At 39.1% G+C, this 24,215-nt stretch overlaps 2 protein-coding genes across 4 annotated transcripts in view; one reads left to right on the top strand and one right to left on the bottom strand.

Moving 5' to 3' along the window:
- LOC126858531 (regulator of G-protein signaling 17) overlaps window positions 1-24,215 on the bottom strand; it is a 235,222-nt gene that overhangs the window by 101,918 nt on the left and 109,089 nt on the right. The window lies entirely within an intron of this gene.
- The window catches only part of LOC126858493 (protein turtle-like), a 205,807-nt gene continuing 187,813 nt past the window's right edge, over window positions 6,222-24,215 (top strand). Inside the window, exon 1 of the mRNA XM_050608867.1 lies at window positions 6,222-7,649. Within this exon, the coding sequence (XP_050464824.1) occupies window positions 7,526-7,649 (124 nt within the window). The 5' untranslated portion in view covers window positions 6,222-7,525. The remainder of the gene's footprint in view (window positions 7,650-24,215) is intronic.

The following is a 24,215-nucleotide window of genomic DNA, read 5'->3' as shown; positions in this document are numbered from 1 at the left end:
CGTTATTATTGTAAATACTATAAATTGCAATAATCATGATTATATTAAAAATGATATTTGAACAAGTAATTCAGTACTAAAAATATGACGACGTATCGCCAATAAATATAGCATCGAGATTGCGATCAAATTACTTAATTATTTTTGAAATAATCAATAAAAATAAAGCATTAAATAATTTTTTTAATAATTCATATAAGTATAATATTATGTACAGTGTTAGCAAACGAAATGCAATTACGTCATTAAATGCGCTTACAATTGCGCTTTTCTGTTTTGCGATGCTTCACACGTGGTCTGAGTGAATTAAGATTACACGTTCGCCAAAACTGAATTCCATTTCATTAACGAAATGTGATTGGCTTAGTGCCGAGACGATTGTTATCCTGCGTCCGATAATAAGGTTTCTACACAGAAATTTTCCTTCTTACAATCGCGTAAATTCGATTGACCTCGATCATATAACATAACAAAATTTCGAAAGTGCTATCAATTTTATCGTCGATATGATCAGGGGAAATTATTAAATAAAACTCATACGTTCCAATTTAGAAAACTCCGATTTCATTCTCTTTTTGCTCATAGTTATATTGCTTCTTTTCGTAATTCACTACACACTCATTAAAATATTTCATACTTTATTCGAAATATTTTATACCACACTCGATCATATTTAGTTGCTTCATTTATTTTGTTAAAATTATTTCGAAAATTCAATTCAACCAGCTGTATTTTATTACACTTTCTAGTATTTTCATATATTCTGTAATCTGAATATTTATATATATAATTTTCTCAACTTTCATTATTATGCAATATTATTAGTTCATACTATGCACGCGGAGATTTTAATAAAACTTGCACGTTGAATGAACAAGTACGGACGAATGAACACTTGTCGTAGTGCCAGTGTGTCTACTCTGGCTTGTTTCCGGGAAGAGTGAATACCGGCTAGTTACCGTTTCATTCCCTTGGCTCGACAGTCCGGATTGACGTTGCTGTTCAAGCGTAACGCGAAATAGCACGCGTCCGAACATGAAAACGAAGTGCACCCATGGGTGTATTCGTCCGTGAGAAATTATGGTCTTCAACAAAGACACTCTCGCCGCGTCGCGGAGAATTAAAAATTCTTATTAAAGATAGAACAATGAGCTTAATCGCTAGAATTATAGAAGCACGTTGTAACACTTCTGCGAAGAAGATGAAGCAATGTGGACAAAATTGATTAGATAAAGTCATAATTTTTCAATATCAAAATTATGTCAAAAGAGCAACGAAAAGCAATTGGGCAGTAAGTGATTTTTTTTTTAATTAAGAGTGACATTCGGTGACGATATTGATTGCGCTAAAATTCAAACGATTGATTAAATCTTCATAATTTATGCAAGAGATGAAGAGACAGAAAGAGGATTCTTTCTCATAGAAAATAGAGCGCACGGAATTTTCTCTTCTATTTCAGATCTCTCTGTTAGTTTCACACAAGATAATTTAATATCAGCACACCCTATAAAACCGCCGTGGGGCAAAATAAACGCGAATTCAAAATATGAAAAGAGGCGACGCGACTGAAAGACGGAAGAGCAATATAAATGTAGCAAGAACGCGCCGGCGGCGTAATTCCGCGGCAAGTTATGTATGATGATTGTTGGATTAAACAAAGGCAGAATTGGAAAATACACGACATACCGGGCAGAGGAAAATTCTAAAAATTTCTTCAGGAATCTCGACATTCTGTGTACCGACGCTCGTGCGCTCGTTCGTTGCGCATAACATAGAGTACGTTAATTTCCCGTGTACCGTCAAAGATTCCGGCGAAACCAATTAACCTATCGCTCTCATACGGGTAGTATATAGTTCTCTTGCTACAATATTTGCCGTGATTTTATAGATCGGTATAGATTTTACGGATCGGTTTCTCCTATACCACGATCCCTCACGCGCATAATCCGCAAGTTCGGTTTGGTCATGGCTCGATCGTGCGTATCGATTCATTGCTAAATTTCTAAGTAGCATTAGGTCGTATTTTCGTCGTGGAGAGACCGTCACGTTTCCCATTCCGGCGCGTTCAAATTCCGATCCGATTTGGCAATTGACACTGAAGCGTGCAACATGAATCGTCGTGATATTATTAAATCAAAAGCGCGCCGCAAAAGCAAAGAAGATATATGTATTCTTTTCTTTCCTTTAATCGAGATGTAACGAGATATTAAAGTGTGATATTTTAATTTTTATATCGAAAGAAAAAATTAAACGATGGCATTGTAGCGAAGAAACTTAACATTATATCAAGAGACATATTCTCTGTATAGGCGACGTAATATATTTGAGAATAGTGAAGACATTACGGGCGATATTATAGTCGCAAGTACCGTACGCGAATATATCACGTGTGTCTTGAACCTGGAAATGCATCGTGGCCTCAAAAAAGGAGGATTTAGAGCGCTAACGAGATTCCGCGGTTCTCATTGACGTGCACAGCGGGACGCATTGTTTCCTCCTGGGCATCTCGCCGGCGTATGTATCTCTCGGGTTCGTTATATTTATGTATCTCTCTCGCTCTCTCTCTCTCTCTCTCTCTCTTTCTCCGTCTCTCTACAGCATGCATGTGCAACGCCTATTATTATCGCTTAACGGCGAAGTGGAGAGCTCTGCCGTGCTGCGCTTTCCCCTGGTCTCACAGATAGCACAGCTGCCTGTACGTAACATTTATCCGCGAAAAGCGAGCGAACGTGCTTCCACGTCGTAAAACGCTTTTCGATAATAATGTCATCGGACGAGTGCGTCGACGATATAAGTGTGCGTGGACGACACGAAGCGATGATAATGCGAGTGCAGCACAACGCTCAGTGTATGATATGCACCGAGTACGAGAGAATAAAGTCCGATTACTAATCCTACGTTAATCTGTGCAGTAAACAAAATGTCTCTCTCTCTCTCTCTCTCTCTCTCTCTCTCTCTCTCTCTCTCTCACACTGTATATCGTTTTCGCGTCTATGTGATGGAATTTAATAGCTCGATATGGCGCAAGTCCATTAACTGTAGAGTTTCGCAAATTGAAGCGTACTTGGATGCGCGCACGACCCAAGCCTTCACTAATCCATTAGCAACACATATTGAGAATTGTTGTAGTTTCGGGAAAAAAATTGATACAAATTTCTCTATCTCCGTTCTCTATTATTTATAGAAGTGCCTTTCTGTTTCTGTCTTTTTTTTTTCTCTTTTTCTCTCTGTACACGTACCGTACACAAATTGATTCGCACGACTTGACTGTAATTCACAAATCATCGAGACGTAAAAAATTGGACCGAGTTCCATCGTTTGTTAATATCGTTTACCATCGCAGTAGCAAACACATTGCGCTTTCCCTTGGGCAATATATAATCGTATACACAGGATGTGTTTGGCGCAGCACTACAGCTTAAATCCAATTTCTTTCGCATCAAATTTTCATGCCATATTATATAGAAAGAAGAAGAAGATTCTCTCTACACTCCACCACGAAGAATCCATTTGCGAAAAATTGAATCTAAGACGTTTTGCCCGTATACCGAATATTCGTACCCATCTACAGAATTTAAATAACTGTTGTAGTCTCTACAAAGTCTGTTCGCAAACAGCAAATGCATCAGAATACTATACTTACAATTACCTTCAAAAATCTTTCTTAATTTAATAATTACATAATGTACCGGAAGAATGCATAAAATTTCTAAAAATTTTCGATTTGATTAATATTTATCATACGTTTAAACAATACATTTAAACAAATCAATCAAATTATTCAGTCGGCAAAATGAAATGTCAGATAATAAAAAAAAAAAAAAATTAACTTTAGGCATATATCCGTAAATAAATGCGAAACATATCCGTGACAAAGTGTTACGCTCGTTCTACGTACTTTCTCGCACATAGAAAGTTCAATTTCGTTCTTCAACCTCGACAGTCCTCATCATCCCTTTCTGGTAGATGTAGAGCGCTGTCAAGAATTCGATGGGGCATCATTTCTTGGCGCAGTACTTTTAGCAGTAGAGAAAAAGCGGGCAATAGCAATTGTTCGAGTCACCCCTGATATTATATTGTTATAATCGAACCATATATTGTTGCGCGTAATAATTATATCTTCGAAATATAATCTGCGTAATTATAGATTTTATTTCGTGCATCACAGGATATACATAAAATAAGATATGCCATGGATATATTTTATCTAGATAATATATTTAATTATATATTTATATATCAACTTTAACATATTATTAATAACCGATTAAGTAATTTAATAACAGCTATTATGCCCCTGTTTTATTTTCCACATAATTCAATCTTCTATTTAAAGTAAGATTTTTTTTATTTACAAAAGTGAGAGAAAGATTCGATTTTTAACCTCAGACAATGTAACACAATGAAAATATGCACATTCTTTGACGGTAACAAATTCCAGTCTTCTTTGCATAGCCACAGTATCTCTTTTTTCGAGAATTTCTTGCCGCACGCAGGAATTCCGGGCGACATTGCAAGAGAACCATCTTAAAAGAAAGAAAGAGAGAGAGAAAGAGAGACCAAGAATTAACGAGTAAAGAGAAAAACGCATAAAGAATGATAAAAAAGATATGCCAGAAAAAAAGAGAAAAACAATTATAAATCTCATTTCTCCTCAAATGCGGCACTTTAAATTACCTTTTTTATTACACTTATACTCGGCAAAAGAATTATTTTTTAGTCATCCTCTATTTATATATCTTATGATAAGTATATACACACACATATATATATATATATATATATATATATATATGTGTGTGTGTGTGTGTGTGTATGTATATACTTATAAATTCTTTTTCACAAAAATTCCTAAATATTATTATATAAGTATTATTATATTATATAAATTTATATACATCTTTTCCAAAAAAGATAAATACATATACAGTGATAAACTAAAAAATATTTCAAAATATTTCAAAAATATGTTCGAAAAAAATTCATATTAATAAATCTCACTTTTCTAAAATTTTAGAAAGATTTATTAATATGCACACTATAAAAGAGCAAAACCACACATTTATATTAATATATAATGATGTTAAATAAACATACTATATTTATTTGCGATTAAAATTACATTAAGAATTTAATACCGTATTTGTAAAAAAATAAGATTTAAGTAATAAGAAGGATTAGCGTGCAATGGTAGCGTACATCCGATAATCCGCAGTCTCGATAAGAGATATAAAATTAACCAAAGTCCTGGTCTCTTTCATCTCCATTCGAAGACTCGATACACACGCGTTTCTTTCCTTTGAAAACTCCCTATTAGACCGACTTTCGTATCGAGCGCCTCTATTATAGAGCGAAACGCAAAAGGATGAGAATGCAAATGGAAAACGAAGGTAAAGATTACTATGCGTACCAAAGAAAGAAAAATAAATAAAAATGGAATGTTATGTAAGCCGAAACTCGTAAGCTACAGAAGGTTGTATTCACTTGTTGCACTTTGCAAATGAAATATTATTATACATGCATCTGGATCATAGGTATCATAAGTATCATAGATATGTAATATTAAAAGCCACGCAGACTCGATAATCTGTCATCTCGTCTGGCTTCTGAATATTCGATTGGGAATGCTTCCTTTCATAAATTCTAAGTGAAGAGATAGGCAAAGAATGCTATTTTTTTATGCACTGCAACGCATAAAGCAGACGGAATGTAAGAGTCGAATGTAATAAAAAAAAAAATTCGCATCCAATTTTGTTTATAATGAACCGCCAAACGCGCATTTGGCTCCAAACGATGTTGCAAATTTACCCAAATCAATCTAATTGTAAGCTTCACCCTTACGTTTTCATGCGTCCACTCTAGCGTATCTCTCAAGTATTCAACAAGCTTATACTTCGATACTTTATTATTCTGGAGCAAACATAGCACAATTTACAAGAATAAAAAAAAGTGACAATAAGAATTTGAATAATAATATTACAATAAAGTAATGACTGAGATACTATCGTCAAAAAATCATTATAGAATATATGAATATAATGAACTTAAATTAGATAAAGAAAAAAAAAATATCAACATTGGCGTTCGATTATAAATATAATAATGGAGAGCTTTAAATCATTAAAAAATTATAACATTTCGTATAAAAGAGAAAATTAATTACATCAATTTAGACGAGAGAAAAAAAGGAAACGGAAAAGAGAGGAGACAGAAGGAAGAGACTCGTGACGAGCGCACGCAACGACGAGGAGGAAACGGCGCGTGCCGCCGAGTGGAAGTAGAAAGAGGTCCAGAGACACCGGTGTCCGCGTTCAATACGCATGCGAGGTAAAGCGTGTGCGCGGGCGCGTACAACACGGACCTCTTTTCGATCGACGGTGTCGGTGGTGGCGGTGGTGGATGGCGACGGCAGCAACGGCGACGGCGGTGGTGGTATCGGCGACGGCGGCGACGACGACGACGACGACGACGACGGCGACGGCAACGACCTCACGACGTCGACGTCGGCTGGCTCGCGGCAACGGCAACGACGCATCGGTGGCGGCCCCAGCGGCGGCCGCAGCAGGTGAGCGGCGGTGTGCGGCGGCCGCACACGGTTCGGCCCCCGATACAGTCGTGGAGGGAGTGCGAAATCACGCTGACGCCGTGAGTGGCGCGCATCACGTCGTCGTGCTTGAAGCGCTCGAACGTGTCGATCGAACGTGTCATCGAGGACGCGAGTGAAGACCGGGCAAATTAAAAAAAAAAGAAAAAAACACACGAGAGAGAAAAGTTGTCATAAGAGGGTGAGGGTTGCCAAAGATCTTCCGAGGGAGTGAAAAAGAAAGGGATCGACGGTGCGAAAAGAAACTTGGATAGTGTGAAAAAAGGAGAATAAATAAAAGAGGAAGTTGGTGCGGAAAAACAAGTCGAAGTTAAAAGACGATGTGAACAAAGTATGATTTAATTAAGAGAAAGAAAAAGGATTAAAAAAGTTCTAGAGAGAGAGAGAGAGAGAGAGAGGGGGGGAAAAATAGAAATGATAACGCGCGCAAATCTCCGGATATATTGCGAATAGATAGACGATTTGATCCCGCGACGCGGAGAACTGCTACGTGCTGCATTGTGTACGCGATCGATTCGCGTTCCGATCAAGATCCTCCAAAACCGGAGAGATCGCGAAATAATCCAGTGGTCCAGCGCAGCCTCCTCCAGCGCCGTGTATCTCTCGCGCGTCGCGGATTCGCCAATCCGATCAGTATTCGCGCGCGATCCGTCCGAACAACCCCGGTTGGTTGATCTCTCTCTCTCTCGTCATCTCCGAAAATCTGTCGCGAAGGAGGATGATGCGCGGATATCGTGATAATCGGCAGGCGCGTCGTCCGGACTTCGAACTTGACTAGACCTCCCCTCGCCGAACAGTGAATTCTTTGGATTCTTTGGATTCAGTGTGCGTTTTTTCGAACAGTGAGGGTGGATGTACACCGACGACGTATCTTGGTGATATCGGTGTTGCTATGATCGTGCCGCGTCACGTGGAACGATCATGATTTACTTTAGGCCGCACGACGGGAGGAGTCTACGCTACAACGCGAACGCGAGACACTTGAACGTGCTCGTCGTGCCGCTCTTTCCGCTCTGGATTATCGGCGCATTCTGCGTGAAGGACAGTAAGTGGCTGTTGAATTTGTTGTTGAATGTGTTTTATCGTATTTGCGTGAGCTCGGGCGGAATCGCTTCGACCTGATTCTCGCTTTTTCCCTTTCCGTTCGTCCATCCGTCATTAAAGTTATTTTTCGATTCCGGTAAAGGAAACAGTAAACGGAAGGCTTTTGATATTTTAGCGAAAAGTATCGTGAAACATTCTTTATATCAAACGATTCTTTCCTGGGCTCACACGCATCTTACACTTCATTGACAGTTTTGTTAAAATATTTTGTCCAAACGCGACGAAGCATAAGCTTTCAAAGTTGAAACACAATGAAGCATACACAACGAACTTTATCAAGTAACTCTCTTTCGTCTATCATCGTTGAATTATCGCGTATAAACGATGTTTTGCGAGAAACGGCGTCGCAGCGGACCGCAGTCGAACCGGGACGCGCTTAGGAATATTTTAACACCGACGGATCAAAGGCGTCTCTTCCCTTTGACGATAGCCGCTTTCGTAGCCAACCGTGCCGTCAATGGTTCGCTGTGTTTGTATATCGGTGACACTGCGGCTCGTTAATCACCACCACTTACTTGGACCACCCCCGATTGGTCATCCGCAAATACGATCGAGCGACACACTATTGTCTATCATTTGTGCTGTCGTGGCCTCTTAAAAGCGATACACATCGAGTCACATCATTACGTGAAATGGCACACGGCTTGACAGATATGTAGATGGGAAGAAGGGGAGAGAAGGGAAAAAAAGAATCGTCAAACAAACAGCGAGTGGTGGGAGGCTCGCGTAACAAAGGCCACGATGCCAGAATGCGACGCGAGATGAGCCAAGTTTGACGAGCGCGAAACTGTGCCGAATTCAAACTTCGTTCCTTGTCACGCAACTCCATTGTCACGGAGATGAAGATACTCGCGGGGGAGAGAGTGAAATCTCGTCTCAATCCCGACGAGGGAAGAGACCTCATTTCTCGCTATGCGCTCGCAACCCTATTTCGGCGTATCACCCCCTGCAACACGCGAGATTGATCGAATAATTATGGCAACAAAACGGGGAAATTTTTTCACCGCGTTATCATTAATGACTGCTGCGCGAAAGTTGATAATTTCCTGTCGACGGAGCATTTCACCGAAATGAAAGATATTAGCGCGCTTCGTAGTAAGTGACGGAGGTGTTAATGACATTTAAGTGTGGTCGAGAAATGCTTGAAAGACTCTCACTAGATTATCGTGATAATCTTAACGGCTTCGCTATTCAAATTTCCTCTACTGTGTAATTTCAACTAGCGACTTGCAGAGAATGTTGAAAATTAATTAAGATAGTGATATGTAAGATCTTGTTTTGATATATTTTCTTAAACTGAGGTAGGAAGTAAATCAATGTGTATCATAAATTACACGATATAATTCTATAATATTGTTGAAAATATTTTTTATTAAAATTATGAATTTGATCATTTTAATCAAATATTGTTAAATTGTTAAATCAATAATTATAAAATCTTTAGGAAACAACATTTTCATCATAAAGTTAAGAAAATTCTTATCTCAATCAGAATATCGGATTATGTAATTTATATTATATTTTTCATATATATTTTCATTGGAAAAATGTAGAAGGTAAAGCTCGTTATAGATGAAAATTATAGATAACTAAACCGTCTACACAAGGAATTGTCAGTTGAAGCAACTGAACGTGGCATTTGCACGCACACTTAGATTGCGTCAAAGATGAGCTTTCTATCTTATTATGCCGGTCACTTAACGGAGGCGAATCGAGGAAGACTGTAGTCGGTTTCCGGATGAAACGCTAGAACCCCCCCGGCATGCGGGGATGACCGAGCGGGGACGATTGGCTACTCTCTTAGTTGGTATTCAGTTGATTCCTCCGACCGAATATAAGCGTGCATTTTACCGCTTACAAAGGAACACGGCGGCGAACGGCATTATTCGACGCACGAGATGTTCCGTTTTAGCAAGCAGCGTCGACAAAGCTATAGACAAACGGCTATGGCGAAGCCCGGAATTCCAAAGAGTCGCGGAAATCTCATTTCTATTGTTTGTAATCGAGATTTAATATCGATGCGATCCTCTTCATCGGCGCGCGAGAAGAATACCGAAAGCTCCGAATCATCCGTCGAGTGCATAGCGCCACTTCAGATGTATCATATTCTGTAATGTTTGTAACTTAAATTACGTAATTAATGAAAAGTATGTAATTAAAAAAAAATATGTTCTGTTGTTTTAAACGATTTTTGCGTCCACCGCGAGGATTTTCCGAGACTCTAAAATCTCCTTCAGGAATTCTTGGTAGCAGAATTTTGTTCGCTTGTTTAAAACTCGCTTATTTCACTCAATTTTTTGTGTAATAAATGTCTTAAAGATAATTTATACAGCTGTTTCATTATCCATATCGTTGTCTCGCGAAAGTGTATTGCTCTGCTATCTATAAAAACTGTTTCACTTTTATTATCTGCCAATGATTTTATTAATTAATTTTGCACATTACAACCAATGATTCTTATTCAATAAGCGATTCAATATATCTGCCCTTACTTAGTATTGTCATACTCAATGATTGACTTTGCTGATACGTATAACGTACACGTAAACATCCATCAAAGTGTATGACGCGTCGTACGCGTTAATATCTCGCAGCATCGAGACGAACGATAAATTTGGCCAAGTTTATTTACCGTCGGTGATGATTAATTCCCGTGGATCGAAATTCGCTGAAATGACAACAGAGAGTATATTTCCCGTTCACCTTCTCCCTCCCGTCTCACACTTTGTCATAAGTCAAAAAGTTACGACAAGCTCGCGTTACACGTTTATCATCGCCAACAGTTCTCGCAACTCATCATACAGACGGATCACGTCACGGCGTCATGCCGGGAGTTACAGCGTTTCCAGTAGCAACAGCAGCAGCAGCAGCAGTTCATCCTCTCGACAAACAGATTCCCATCTAGCGGCTACCATGCGCCCCGCCGAATTTTAAACCGAGCTTAACCTGTCGCTCAGACCAAATAGAACGTGTAAGGTCGATTCTTGGTTTAACGTCACGCTGAAAGAATGCTTTCTAAAACACTTTTCGCGAATCCTCCCGTACGTGCCCGAGGAAACACAGCCAGCTTGATGATCGATAGTGCGCTCGCGCGCGTGCAGGAGCGTTTCCCATTCTTACGCTCTAATTCTACGTTAAGATGCCTCCACGTCACCGTTGTAAATTTTTGTTCCTCCCCGCGCGCTTCTCATTTCATTACGTATTTCCTCGAATCAGACATACCGCGCGAAGCTGCTTTACGTTTTTTGTTTTTTTTTTTTTCGCACGACTGACTTCCCTAATTTGTTCCCGCGATGCATTCGATACACGCGTGTATCTTTGTTTAAAAGCGCAAAAACCAAAATAATGCGATGTAAATTGACGCAACTTGGACAAAACTGATGGTAAAGTCGTTTTTGCCATGTACGCCGAATTCTGCTCTGTGTGCAGCATTCGTACGAAATTTTCGATTCCGTTTTTAGATAGCAATTCTGCTCCGTATATTGCTTTTTTGCGCAACACGTTGAGCGAGATGAACATTTTGTTTTTTTCGTAATCGCTCAATATGATTATCAATGTCGTTGTCTCTTTACGCGATACGAGTATTTTTTTTTTACAAACGATAACAAAATAAACGTATAATTTGTTCAGCGATTGCCTGGATTTATCTGTCAATCAGGTTCACGCCTAAGAAAACGTCAGTTCACACATTCCATGATTGAAGCCTCTATTTCGTATCGCAATTATATAAATAAAGTATTTTTTCTTTTTTTTTGCACAAATATATATAAAACTTTAGACATGTAAGAACTCTTTTTTGAAAAGAAGCTTGTCTTTTGTTGCATTTATAATCTTCTTTTTTAGCACGAAAAAGTACTTTTATAATAGATTATGTGAGATTAAGATCGCATCAAAAATATCGGGATGTATTTTTAACGTACGATTGCACGCTATCGACCAGGCGGTAATCGAGCACCTGTCGCGTAACGCGAATGAAATATGGGACACATTCCTTTCTATATCGGCTAAGATGATAAGTTTCTCGTGGGCGGTGGACATTTCTAGTCGACGACGCTTCGCGACTCCCGGGAACTTTCGTCTGTTGGAACAGTCTCACTGGCTTCTCCGCGGGATTTGCGCCGGATCAAGTCCAATCTCTCTTGAATTTTAATGATGCTAGCCGGATGAGTGCGCTACTGTGTACGTGTGATTTTAAGCGCGTGCGGTTTGACTGACTCTTCTATGTCAGTCGTATATTTTACTCGTTTCCCTTATGAAATTCTTGGAAAATGTGAAGAGAGAAAGAGAGAGTTGTATATGCATATATGATATTATTCTAATTATACTAACGTGAAACATTACGTAGGCATCGAGGTATTTCCTGCACGCGTATGATTTTTACGTTTTTCGCTGATATTATTAGCGCTTTTAATTAATTCTCACGTCAAAATCAAAGCGTGTTCTATGAAATTAAATTCGCGTTCTGACAAGAATACATTAAAAGTATGAGCCGAGTTTTTAATCAAGCGAATGGTGAAAGTGTTAACGTTTTTTGATGCATTATTATTATGTATGGTATACTCGAGATATTTTAACTAATTGGAATTGGTTTTTATGCAAAATTCCTATTCCTACCTATAAAACATGACGAAAACTGGTAACACATTGATGTTGACGCCAAACATGAAAGTTCATTCAATTAATAAAGATAGAGAAATTCCTTTTTTAATCTCATATACACACGTATAAAAAAATTGATATTCTGTTGCGAGATTGACGATCCGATAACCATTGTTGTGTCCTATTTGATCACGTTGTCATTTTTCAGGTTGAAAATTGCGATTCGTTACTACGTGCAATGCAATCAATAAAACCATTACTTATGTATCAATATTTACAAGTCGCGCGTATTGAATCTGTCAATAAAAATAGTTTCGGCAATTTTCGGCAATTTTTGGCAAAATTTTTAACGCGCGAAATTTACTTTACCGATTTCTAAACCGATAAACGTAAGATGTCTGACTGTATCACGTCGACAGCGACGTACGGTTGAACTCGCACGCAGTGCATGGAAAGCGCGGAAGTCGATTAATCGACCTCGTGCATGTCGACGGCGCCGGCGAGAAAACTGTCAAGTTGAAACGTTATCACCGTCAGAGCGGCAGTGGCCATAAAAATTAGTTTTATATGGAGTTATCGATTTTCCATCGTAGCGCGGACGACATCTTTATTATGGTAAGGGCCCGCATGCTCGTACCAGGGTTGTGGATGTAAAAAATTGTTTAAGCCCGTCGTGTGTCACGGGACTAAATTCACGCGCACGTTATTCTCTTATTGCGCTCGTTGAAATTCAATGCCGAGCAATAGCGACACTTTGCTCGCGCGCACAAAATGTAATATGAAAATTATAATTTTTATATATACAGAAAAAGATAAAAACCAATTTTTTGCAGCTCGAATCGTATATCGGAAAAAAGCGATATTTTTCGTTTTCATACATTTAACTGTAACTCGTAAATTAATTTATCAAAGCGTGGCATATATCCGCGATTGAAGAGAACAATTACGCTGCCGGCATCGAAATACGTATCATGTGCATTCTGTATCCTCCGGCACGATTTAGATGCATTCAACTGCAATACGAAGCACTCTTGAAATCAGGCCTTGTGCTGCACGTGGTTAATGTATCGGATCTGGGTGTGATATCGGATTTTAGGTCGAATGCTGATATCGAATCTGCGTGAGCGGGCACGACATGAAAATCGATTAATCGACACCATGTACAACATCGTCGGCTACAACGATCTCCGGTATTACGATCAGCGCGACCGAGCGGCGGCCGTCCTTTCACCGAAGAATATCTTAGGTACCGCATCCGCGCGTCATTGCAGCGGTTCGCTAGCTCGCCAACGTAACGATAACGGGCGGATAATAATTCTTCGTCCTGCGATATCGCGAATGTTATCGTCGCGATATTTATCCGACGATCGAAATAACTCGAATCATATTCCATCTACGTTTACGAGCCCGTTCGTCCTAACAGCACATGATTTTGGAATATCGCGGAGCATCGCACGGTCTACTGCTCCGAGATGCCGCAATATGCCAGGACAATTCTCCTTCCTCGAGATGCGCGAATGTCTCTCGTGCGACATTCTTCGCGCGATCATAATTTTCATCGACGTTCATCCGACGATTTCGCCATTCACGTCCGCTAATAAATTTTACGATTTCTTATGCAGTATTGTTCGAGGTGAGGCGATGATGCAAATGGGCCTCAAATTACGAATCGCCCATCGGTATATTGTAAAATGTTATTAAATTCCCCGGGTCTAACTTTCGATAACTTTATTTAAAACTCCGTAATCGTTTAATGCCTGTGTTATCTACCGGTTATTGAGTTAAGATACTTTCACAAATGGACGCTCGCTAGTTATCTGTCGACGTTATCTATGGTCAAAATCGATCGAGCTCGGAAAATACATATTAGAAGAGAAAAATTATAAGCGGATGATTATTATAAAAATTAAGAATTCAGGAAGTGTCACTGTTGCGTATTACCATCTGATATTTTGCGATAAAAAAAAAAGAAAAAAAAAAGAAACGCATTCCTTTTATTTAAGTTTTTTGCAATTATATGAGACATCAAATTCGGTTGATGGAATCATCCGCCGTAATAAGCACGCTGCCGGCGTTGCAATTAAGCGAATTAACCCGTAACATGTCGAGGGGAAACTAAGTTCCGCGCGTACGCGCGCTACACGCCCGATTGTTAGTATGCGATAATATCGTTTTGGCAACCCCAATGATTGTAACAACCGTTCTCTACGCATTAATGTCTTTTATAGTTGGGCAAAGTACCCGCTGTCATCATGAGTGAAATGGTTTTGAAATTAACTCGTAATACGACGAGAAATTCAATAACTTCTCATCGACGCGCTGAACTACTCTCGCCGAGTTCTTCGCTACTCGACAATTTCATTTAAACAATCGTAGCGTCTCTATCTCTGCGTCGGGTAATTGCCACAATTGCACGCGCCAACAATTCTCTCTGCCGTAATTTTATAAAAATCTATCCAACTGTAAATTTATGTTTTATTGACAACGTGACGATTTAGCGCATTATATTACGTTAATCGTATAATTAATAGAGTCACTTAACGAGAATCAAAAGCTTAATAATAAAAACATTCATCTGTGAATATCATAAAAGTATCAATGCGAAAAGATCATTAACACGAATGTGTTAAGTGGCGATTAAGTCTCAATAACTCATCGAGCGAGCATATCATATTCCGATATATGTATACATACATACATACATACATACATACAAACATATATATATATATATATATATATATATTCTCATAACTTCTATTATATATTATCAAAGTTAAAGAGGAGTGGTAGGGAGAGAGGAGGTAACGACGAGAATATAGAGTGTGTCGCGTAATTGGAATGTAATTGGTATCGGAGCATGCCACGCAGCACGAACTTGTATCGAACGTATGAAATCCTGCCAATACACTTTATTGCTCGCTAATTATTATACGTAATTAATGAGCGCTTGGGGAAAATGCCGCGCGGACAGTTAACGATTTCCCAGATTCATGCCCGGCCTTTCTTGTGATACACCGACATGTGACGCACGTAATGCATCCCGTGTTTATTTATAATTATCGTATCTTTAAGTGTTTGGCATCGCGTCGATTCTCGTTCTAATTCAATCGAACTGTTCAATAATAACTAAAGTACCGCAACATTCGCTCTTTTGAGCGTTAGATTTTATCGCCGCTGATCAATAAATCAAGCGCGGCGTAGAGAAGGCTGCGAGGCATAAAAGATGCATTTACTCTTAAAAGAGGGACGAATACTTTCTTCAACGGGCTGATAGAACATTACGAGGACGGTCGAACCCTTCGTTCATTCATCAGCAACTTTTCATAAAACAATGCCCTCTTGCTCGCATGAGAGCGTTCTTAGCTGGAAAGCCCTCTTAATCGCCAGATATAAAAGCGGGCCTAAACAGTTTGCGCAGGCACGTTGTAACCGTTGCTAATTTAGCGGCGTGGGGCGCCGTCAAACGATGAATATTACACGCCTGGCTGTGATCCAAATCTGGCACGTCTGCCGCGCACACGATTATCTGCCACGACCACGATGTTTCAACGATGAGAAATCCGTTTCTTTTTTTTACAACCGTGTTTCCGTGTAAAGCATAAGATATAAATAAAATATGCAGATTAAAATATAATAATATATAAGTATGAGAAAATATTGTATGTGTTTTTTTTTTTATATGAGACTTATAGATTATAGATTATTTAATTATCTTGTTTTCAATCACATGTGCCATCTAATTCTCGTTGTTCCTTTTAATTATTATTATAACATTCTATTCCCGTTTTATTATGCACTGGACATTATTTTCTATTTCTTATATCTTATATCTTTATGTCTCATTGTGGATCTCATTGTGACATCTTTCAAGTAGTTCGAGTCAACGATATACGCGAGTATACGCGCGCTCTTTCAGTATATGAGAGATAACTTTTCAAAACATATTTATCAGCTTTTATCCAATTATTCGGGCACTTTAGTCAGCCAATTGCACCGGTGATACAGTAGAAGCGAGCGACTTTGCCACTTAGAGGCAAAACGACGAGGCGGAACGACCAAAGGTGGTGTGTTATCGATACTCTCGCAATCTTCGTATATATTCGCTTACCTCAAAATCAGCAGAACTCGAGAGCGTGTTAAAGGTAGCGAAAATTTGCGAACGGTATAATCGATTATATATGCTTTGTGCAACGCAAGCCTGTATTATGAAATTTCGGGTATTTTGTTACACCACATTGTATACGAAGACTTTTTCTTAAAGTATTCACGAGTATGGCAAGTTTCTGTTATCACATATTATGATACACAGCTTTATATAAGATATAAGTACGTACAACTTTATTATTAAAATTTATAAATTGATTTATTCATGGATAACCTTGCAAAGAATTTTTATATTTTTATTTTTTGTTTTAAAATTAATCAGAATTAGATATTTTGATTTTATTATATTAATATTATTAAAAAATGATGAATTTTGGCACTTTATATTTATTTTGTTGGGCACTTTAGAATTTAATGTAAAAAAAACGAAAAATATAATCGTTATTTATTTCCATAGTTTGCAAAAAGTGTGTAGAATCGTCATTCTTATCATCGATTCATCTCGATATAGAATCCTTAGAAGAGTTATACTTTATATCCATCAGTCGCATTTCCCTTATCTCTCGTTCGAGATTGTAAGTCGACGACAAGAGAACCAGTTGCAATTCTCGGTATCGTCGATAAGCCGCCGATAATTCCAATCAGTCGCTTCCGAAAACGTCACCGACGTTTTACGATCCGTCGCCGTTACTGGCGCACACACACACAAGCGTTCAACGACCCGACGACGGGCGCGCTTATGTCACGCAAGGGAAAAGTGGTGTCTCGCCCTAATCTTGGCAATCTTCATATCCTGTAAGCACTCGTGAAGTCGGGATTCGGGGGCGCGAAAGATGCTTAGTCGGCTGATGCTGCTATCGCGTTACAGGCTGCGGCGACGACCACGCCGGCACGGGTTGTATTAGTTTGTGGAGTGTCCTTAAGCCAACCTTTACCCGCACCCTAGACGAGCGTAAATTACGGATAAGAAGAGGATGCCGTGCGCGGGCGCGTACGAGTTATCGTGGTGTGTCGTTCCCCTTTTACGAGCGTAGCACGCCTCTCGACGTGTCGTGTCGCGTCGCGTCTCATCTCGCCTCGTCGTCTCGATGTTGGCTCAACGTCGAAACTTTTCGAAAGCGCTTCCACGAGAATGAGAATCGGCTCTCGGATCGTAAAACGTTATTGAATCTTCGGGCCTTTTCGAACACCTCGAGGCTTTACAATGAGGCGACGAGCTGAGAATGACAGTGTACGCGCGGAAAAAGGGTAGGTAGTCGATTCAATTGAGATTTCATTAGAGCGATCGAAAATTTTGATTTCAAGTATTGTATGATTTTGATAGATGTGCGTTGTTCCAATTTCTCTCTCCCTCTTTTAGAGAAATCTTCCGAAATCATTTTCCGCAACGCTGAACATGCGAGTCGCCTCTTCTTCGGATCGTAAAATCTTATTCAATCTTTTCGAGCACACTTACTGAAGCTCAAGATAAAGTCAACTGTAAAATTGGTACATTCAAGAAAAGCAAGCATTTGATTTAACAAAAGGATTTTATAATCTTGAAAACATCAAAGCTTTATATGTAATATGCGTGTTGAACAAGTTTATAAATTTTTTTATACAATGTGAGAAGCACCATGAAACGATCTGATTTAGAATAAAATTATACTGTAAAAAAAATACGCAAAAAAGCAAAAGTATATCTCGAAATATAGATAATAGATACACAAATGAAATAGTTGTAATAAAATAAAATTGCAATTTATCATTTTTCGATCAATCCGATCATCTCGCCGTATATGATCGATATTTTTAAATCTGAAAATGTCTCTTACGCAACTTTTCGCTTCCATTTTTTTATCATCTTTTATTATATTATTTACTCGTGTTAATCGTCTGCGCGAATCTAAGGATTCTTTCACGCCTAATTGATGAAAATTTCCACGCAACCTGCAATTACCAAGGCGTAAGGGATGAATATATACGAGGATTCGGATGTACCGGCATCAACGCCCTGTATAATTAATAGAAGTACGGAATTGCCAGTTAGCATGCGACCAATCTTCCTTAACAAGCACGCATTACGATAATAGCCTCGTCAGAAGTCTTACTGCGGCCCAAGTATTCCTTGGAGGTAAAAGTTAGTATGTAACCAGTACCGCTATTATTGCGGGCGGTAGTCGCTCTGCCATTCCTCGCCATGCTTAGCTAATGAGCCGAGCGCGTGTCCTGTACTTTCGATGAAAACGGAGTTTGTTGGCCGCAGAGCTCTCTCCCATTGCCACGCCATTCAGCGGTGAGCGACGAGTTTTGAAAGTGAATTTAAGCAATCGCAAAGTTTGCGCGAGATTTCCTCCGCGAGCGAAGGTCGCCGTAAGAAATAGTCGGCGGGAGCACTTTACCTCAAGCTCGAGACTGCACTCCGCTACCCGGTATGTACTTACGTTAACGTTTCCCTCGGAAGATCTATTACGACAATTCGTTTGTGTGTAATAGCGCGTCGACGGTAATCGCGATAATTTCCGCCAGTCGTTTCCGTAGTAACTGTTTGCGGCTCGCGGAGAGAAATCGTAGCGAAATCGTACGTGTTGCCTGCGGGACGACGCGTTTCAGCGCGCCATCGTAAAAAATGAATTTTATTCATTCGATAGCATTAAAATTGCGGATAACTTGAATATTCTCGTCGCGCGATAAAAAAGATTAAATCCGGGCCCGTTGTTAATTTTCTTCCGCGCGACAAAATGCATGCACACATACAGAAGAAAATGCAGTTACGACGACGACGGTTTATATACTCGTTTATGAAGTAACTGGCCGCATCGGGACACCAAAGCTTCGACGAGCAAAACACGTTGGCGGATTTGCGAAACTGCGTTACCGTTTTGTTTATGGAGATTAATCCGGACCGTGCATTTTCCTAGATGCCAGATTGCCGCCTGCTGACTCCTCGCAAATTTCCTAAGTAAATTTATGGAAAGTTAGAAGCGCGACATGTCCGCCGTGTCGAAAGTTGCCACAAAACATCATTAATACTTACATTTTCAGCTGGAAATTCCCTGACTACAATTTTCGCCGCGAGCGCGATATTTCATCCGCTATATTTCGTCGTTGCCGCTGTTTACCCAAACTGAAATGCAATTTTCGCTATATGAAAATGTAATTGTAGATCCGTGGATTATCCACGCGGCGCGCGAAGCGTAGTTCCCTTGGCGGCGCTATTTTTCCGCTTCCTCTCAGGGAACGGATGCTGGCTGTATTCCACACCTTGCAGGAATAAGAATATAATCCTTGATGAGGCCCGGTAATGAATTTATTCGCCGGCGTGCTGGAGGAGATTGTCGAAATGCACGTCTCTACTTTCGATGGAAATCAAATTAGCCAGCACGACGCGCTCGCACGTCGCAAAAGATAATTCCCCTGTTCGGTCACGAGTCCGCGCTCAGTTCTGCAAGTGAATTTGCGCAATCGCCAAGTTAGCCAAACGTTCCGCTCCTCGAGTGCGGAAGAAATCGTCAAGGACCTTCCTACTTAGCCTTCCGACGAACTTCTCGGCCACTCTGTACGGCGAACTTTTTCTTAATCGAGTTAATTCCATACCCGTGGCGTGATCTCGGCCGTTTCTCGCCCGATACGCTATTTGTTAAAATGCTAAAATACAAATTTGTTAAAATTTGTTACATATGCTCGTGCCGTTAAAAATAATCGTCGTGTTCGCGCACAATGCGTGCGTGTATATTCGCAGAAATGAAAATGTTTGTACGAAACACATATTCCCCAGTGAGAAATATTTAAAAAGTTTAACAAAATTACTATATTGCCTGTTATATATTAATTTTCCAACGATGAAAACAAATATTGTATATCACAAATTTATTCAAATTTAATAATTTTTTTTTCGAGTATGATAGCTTCGTATGTTACAACTTTTTATGATAAATATTTTTCGCGAAAATAAAATTTATTTTCTGTGAAAAATATTTTCCTTTTTTTTCGATAAATTTAATTTTTAATGTAATCTGAATAATATGTATACACGCTATAACTAAACTGCAATATATTATTTGAAAAGATTAAGTAGAGGAAGCTAGCAAATAAGAGCCAAGCCGTGATTATTGGTGCGCAATATTGTTAAAATTTCAGTGATACATTAAAAGTGCATGTTTTGGACCGTCTTTTAGCCCGTCTTCAGCATAATATATAAAATTATAAAGTAAGTAAACTATGCTGAAGACGGATCAAAATCCGAAACGTAACTTTCAATGCTTATATATCATTGAAATTCTAACAATAAAAAGTTTGCGCACCAGTAACCGCGCATTGGCTCTTATTTATCAGTTTTCTCCATTTAATATCAATACTCTTTTGCCTGTTATTATTCATTTAAAAAGATATTTTAATATCTAAATTGCATCGAATCACGTTTCATCTTAAAATAGAAAGACGATACACATGGTAGATTACGTACGCAATGATTGGCACGTGATAGTACAATGACTTCATTCAATCGCTTGTTGATGCCAGTAGAAGTCAAATTAGCAAGATCGTAACGGACGATAAGGTTACCTTCTACAGGCATACGTGGCGTTCAAACAGCACGAGGACATCAGCCTGCATCTGCGAAGGCGTTGGTTAAGTGGTGTGGAGTGAAATGTAAACGCCACCATGGGTACTTCGAGGTCGTTTGCACCTCGCAGCATCTCACTTTAGAGGTGTACCTTGCACCACCTCGCTTTAAAGGAGCAATCGTGTCACTCTCGTGTGATATCATAGATGATACAACTACTAGATTTATAAAATTGAAAAAAGAAGAATTCTTTTCAACGGCAAATTTATTTTTATCGAGCTATTTATACATTGTAAAGCATCTTTTTATGAGTGTCAATATCGATTGCACAAATTAAAAGAGATAATCTGTTATATTAATTTTCATTTAATTTTCTTTATAATCAATTTTTCTTTAATGTTACTAAATTTATTATATCTTGAAAAAAATAATTTTTCCATTCTTTTCAGCTTTTCATAATGTCATTTGAAAACTTCATCTTTGAACATTTTTATCGATATAACAAAGTATGATGTACGAAGAATTGCATATTAATGTCTTCATTTATGTCACTGTATCTTTGATGTTAATGCTACTTAATAGACAGCATGTCAATAATGTCATTCAAGAAGCAAAATGGAAACACTTTTTTAACTTTCTTTTTAAGATTCGCAATTTTCTGTAATAATTTCTATCGAAAAAATAAAAAAAAATTGCTTCCTTCGTTCAATTATTGTAATTTTCAAGTTTTATTAGTCTCCCACGCGTATCTAAGTTTAATATCATCGCTGCTTTAAGCGATAAATATGGTACACGAAATAGAAAATATAAAATCTTAAATTTACCTCTAAGTACATCGTAAACTGTTCCTCCATGCTCGCATCTTCTCCTCATTTTTTCATAATATAAAAAGAGCAGTCAATAATATTACGTTATTTTACAGTATAATATCTTACGCCCCCGTTCACAGAATAATAAATTACAATATTGATGCTCGGATATCGATAATATTTTTTCATCAATATTTGCATAAGATAAAAAATAAGTTAATAGAATATTAAAATAATACTCTCCTTCTCAAAAAATATGGAATTATCTAACGATATTTGCAATCCATCATTTATTAACGCACTTATATTTTAAGCTGTGATAAATAAATATTCAAATATTATATATCGATATTCATGTAGAAATCGAAAATATATGCAGCTTTACGTAACATAGTGGAGAAATATAAAGATTGCGTTAGCGAAAATGATGGGCGGAAGAAAACAAGTGACGTCAATGTGTGCCAGCTTGAAGGACACGCGGTAGCTGACCAGTGGGTAGGAAGCCACTACTTGCCGGGTGCAAGGACCTTTGCCGAGTAACTGACACGATGGAAGGCCAGACGCGCTTGACGTCACGCCCGAGCGTGGGCGGTGTTTGTCGGCGGTCTAACAGCATCGAGACTTTAACCTGCAAACGCCGTAGCTAACGTAAGCTACGTCGAGCGTAATGTAAACCTCGTGACAGCTGCCGTTTCTGACTTCGTTTCGTTTTTCCATTTCGTCTCTTTCTTTTTCTTCGCGAGCGAGCGAGCGATGCGCTAACGGATCCGCGTTAAAGACGTGACGCCGCGATTCGCGTCTTCGTACCTGACGCTTAAATTATGCAGGTTGACGGCTCTTTCTTTTGTAAGGCGAACATATTTTGGTGAGTGAAAAACGCGCACGTGCGGCGCATCGTATTTCGTCGAGAGCAAAGAGAGCCGTTAGAACCAGCAGTCTCGGAGTCGAGCGATGCGGGGGCGTGCACCTATGTAAATCACCGCTTGCTCTTGGCGATAAAACCCCGGTCGTACAAGGATTGTAATTATCGTTGGTATATCGCAATTTCAGCTTTGCACCAATGAGCGATCGTTACTTGTTAAATAGGACAAGTGATGACATATATAGCAAAGTTTGAGTTATCATTATGTTGGAGTAAACGTGAAATCACAATATTTTAAGATGTGTGTGTGTGTGTGTGTGTGTGTGTAAAAGATATATAGTAGATGTGTATACATACACATATATAAAAAAGAATTTTTTATTTGTCATGATTTTATGATGGAAAAGTATTAGGCAAGTGTTTGTTACGTCATTTTTTTATTAGCTTCATTATAAATAACTTTGTTTTTACTTTAGTATCAGTGTCAAAATTATGATTGCAACTGGAGTTGAAATTATGATTTGTATTACTGGTGTCAACTGGAAGAATAATTATTTAAGAGTTAATTGAAGAAGAAGTTAATTACAGACGATGGCTATGACAATTGAGCGAAATCAACGTTTGGCGCAAGCTCCCTCCGGTTTCTGTAAATAGCGCCGTCACTTGCAGTAATGCCGACCCGATAAGAGAGAGAGAGAGAGAGAGAGACATTAAAAGAGACGGTACGGCGCGAGACACAATTAGCATCTAGAATTACATAACGATTCTGCATCTCGCGCTTTTGTCGTAGTCGAGCCAAACGAACGCGCATCACAAAGGATGACGTGGCGGAAAGGACGTGCATGGAAAAGGAAGGTCGGAGGAGAAGGAAGAACGTCAGAGCTCAGAAGGGGAAAGATAGCAAAATATGCAGGCGCGAGATGATGCAAGAGAAATTCCCGCGAGTAAGTCGCGTAAGGCGAACACATTCCGAAGAGCACGGAAGTGCAATGGAAGCAGTGAAGTAACTAACAATTCTGCAGATGCCTCGTCGGTGAATCAGAGAGACGAAAGCAATGGCAGAGAAAACTAAACGAGAGAATAAAAGGAAAATAAGTCTCTCCAGTCCGTTACTATATATTTATATATATCCATAATATATTGTTATATTATATATATATATATATATAAATAAATATAAAAAGTACCATACAATATTCGCGCAGAGACAGAGATATATATATAGCGTATAAAATAATCAACTATGTCATGGTTGCTTAAAATAAGAGTAAATGACCTTACACAAGTTGTCCTACAAACAACGGCCGTTAAATGTTAGTTGCTGCTACATCCTAGCTTGGCAAAGTAGCTGCTGCGCCAACCGGAAAACGAAAGAATATCGGACGCGAGCGTGTTGCATGCGCGTCCGTCGTTGATCACGTCTTAATGTCCGCGGTGCATGTGTTCCGGTTTGTGCACAGTCACGTTCAGGACAAGCCGCGTTAAAACTCGTGCTTAACTTCCGATACGTCGGCGACGTTAATCTCCGTTTCTGCCGGGGCTGGGTGGCCTGCTTGGGGCGGCCACCTGGTGCTGCACGAAAGAGCG

The sequence above is a fragment of the Cataglyphis hispanica genome, chromosome 25 (genome assembly GCF_021464435.1).
Source record: "Cataglyphis hispanica isolate Lineage 1 chromosome 25, ULB_Chis1_1.0, whole genome shotgun sequence".
NCBI lineage: Eukaryota > Metazoa > Arthropoda > Insecta > Hymenoptera > Formicidae > Cataglyphis > Cataglyphis hispanica.
The sequence above is the reverse complement of the archived record's forward strand: the minus strand, read 5'-3'. Positions and strand labels throughout refer to the sequence as shown.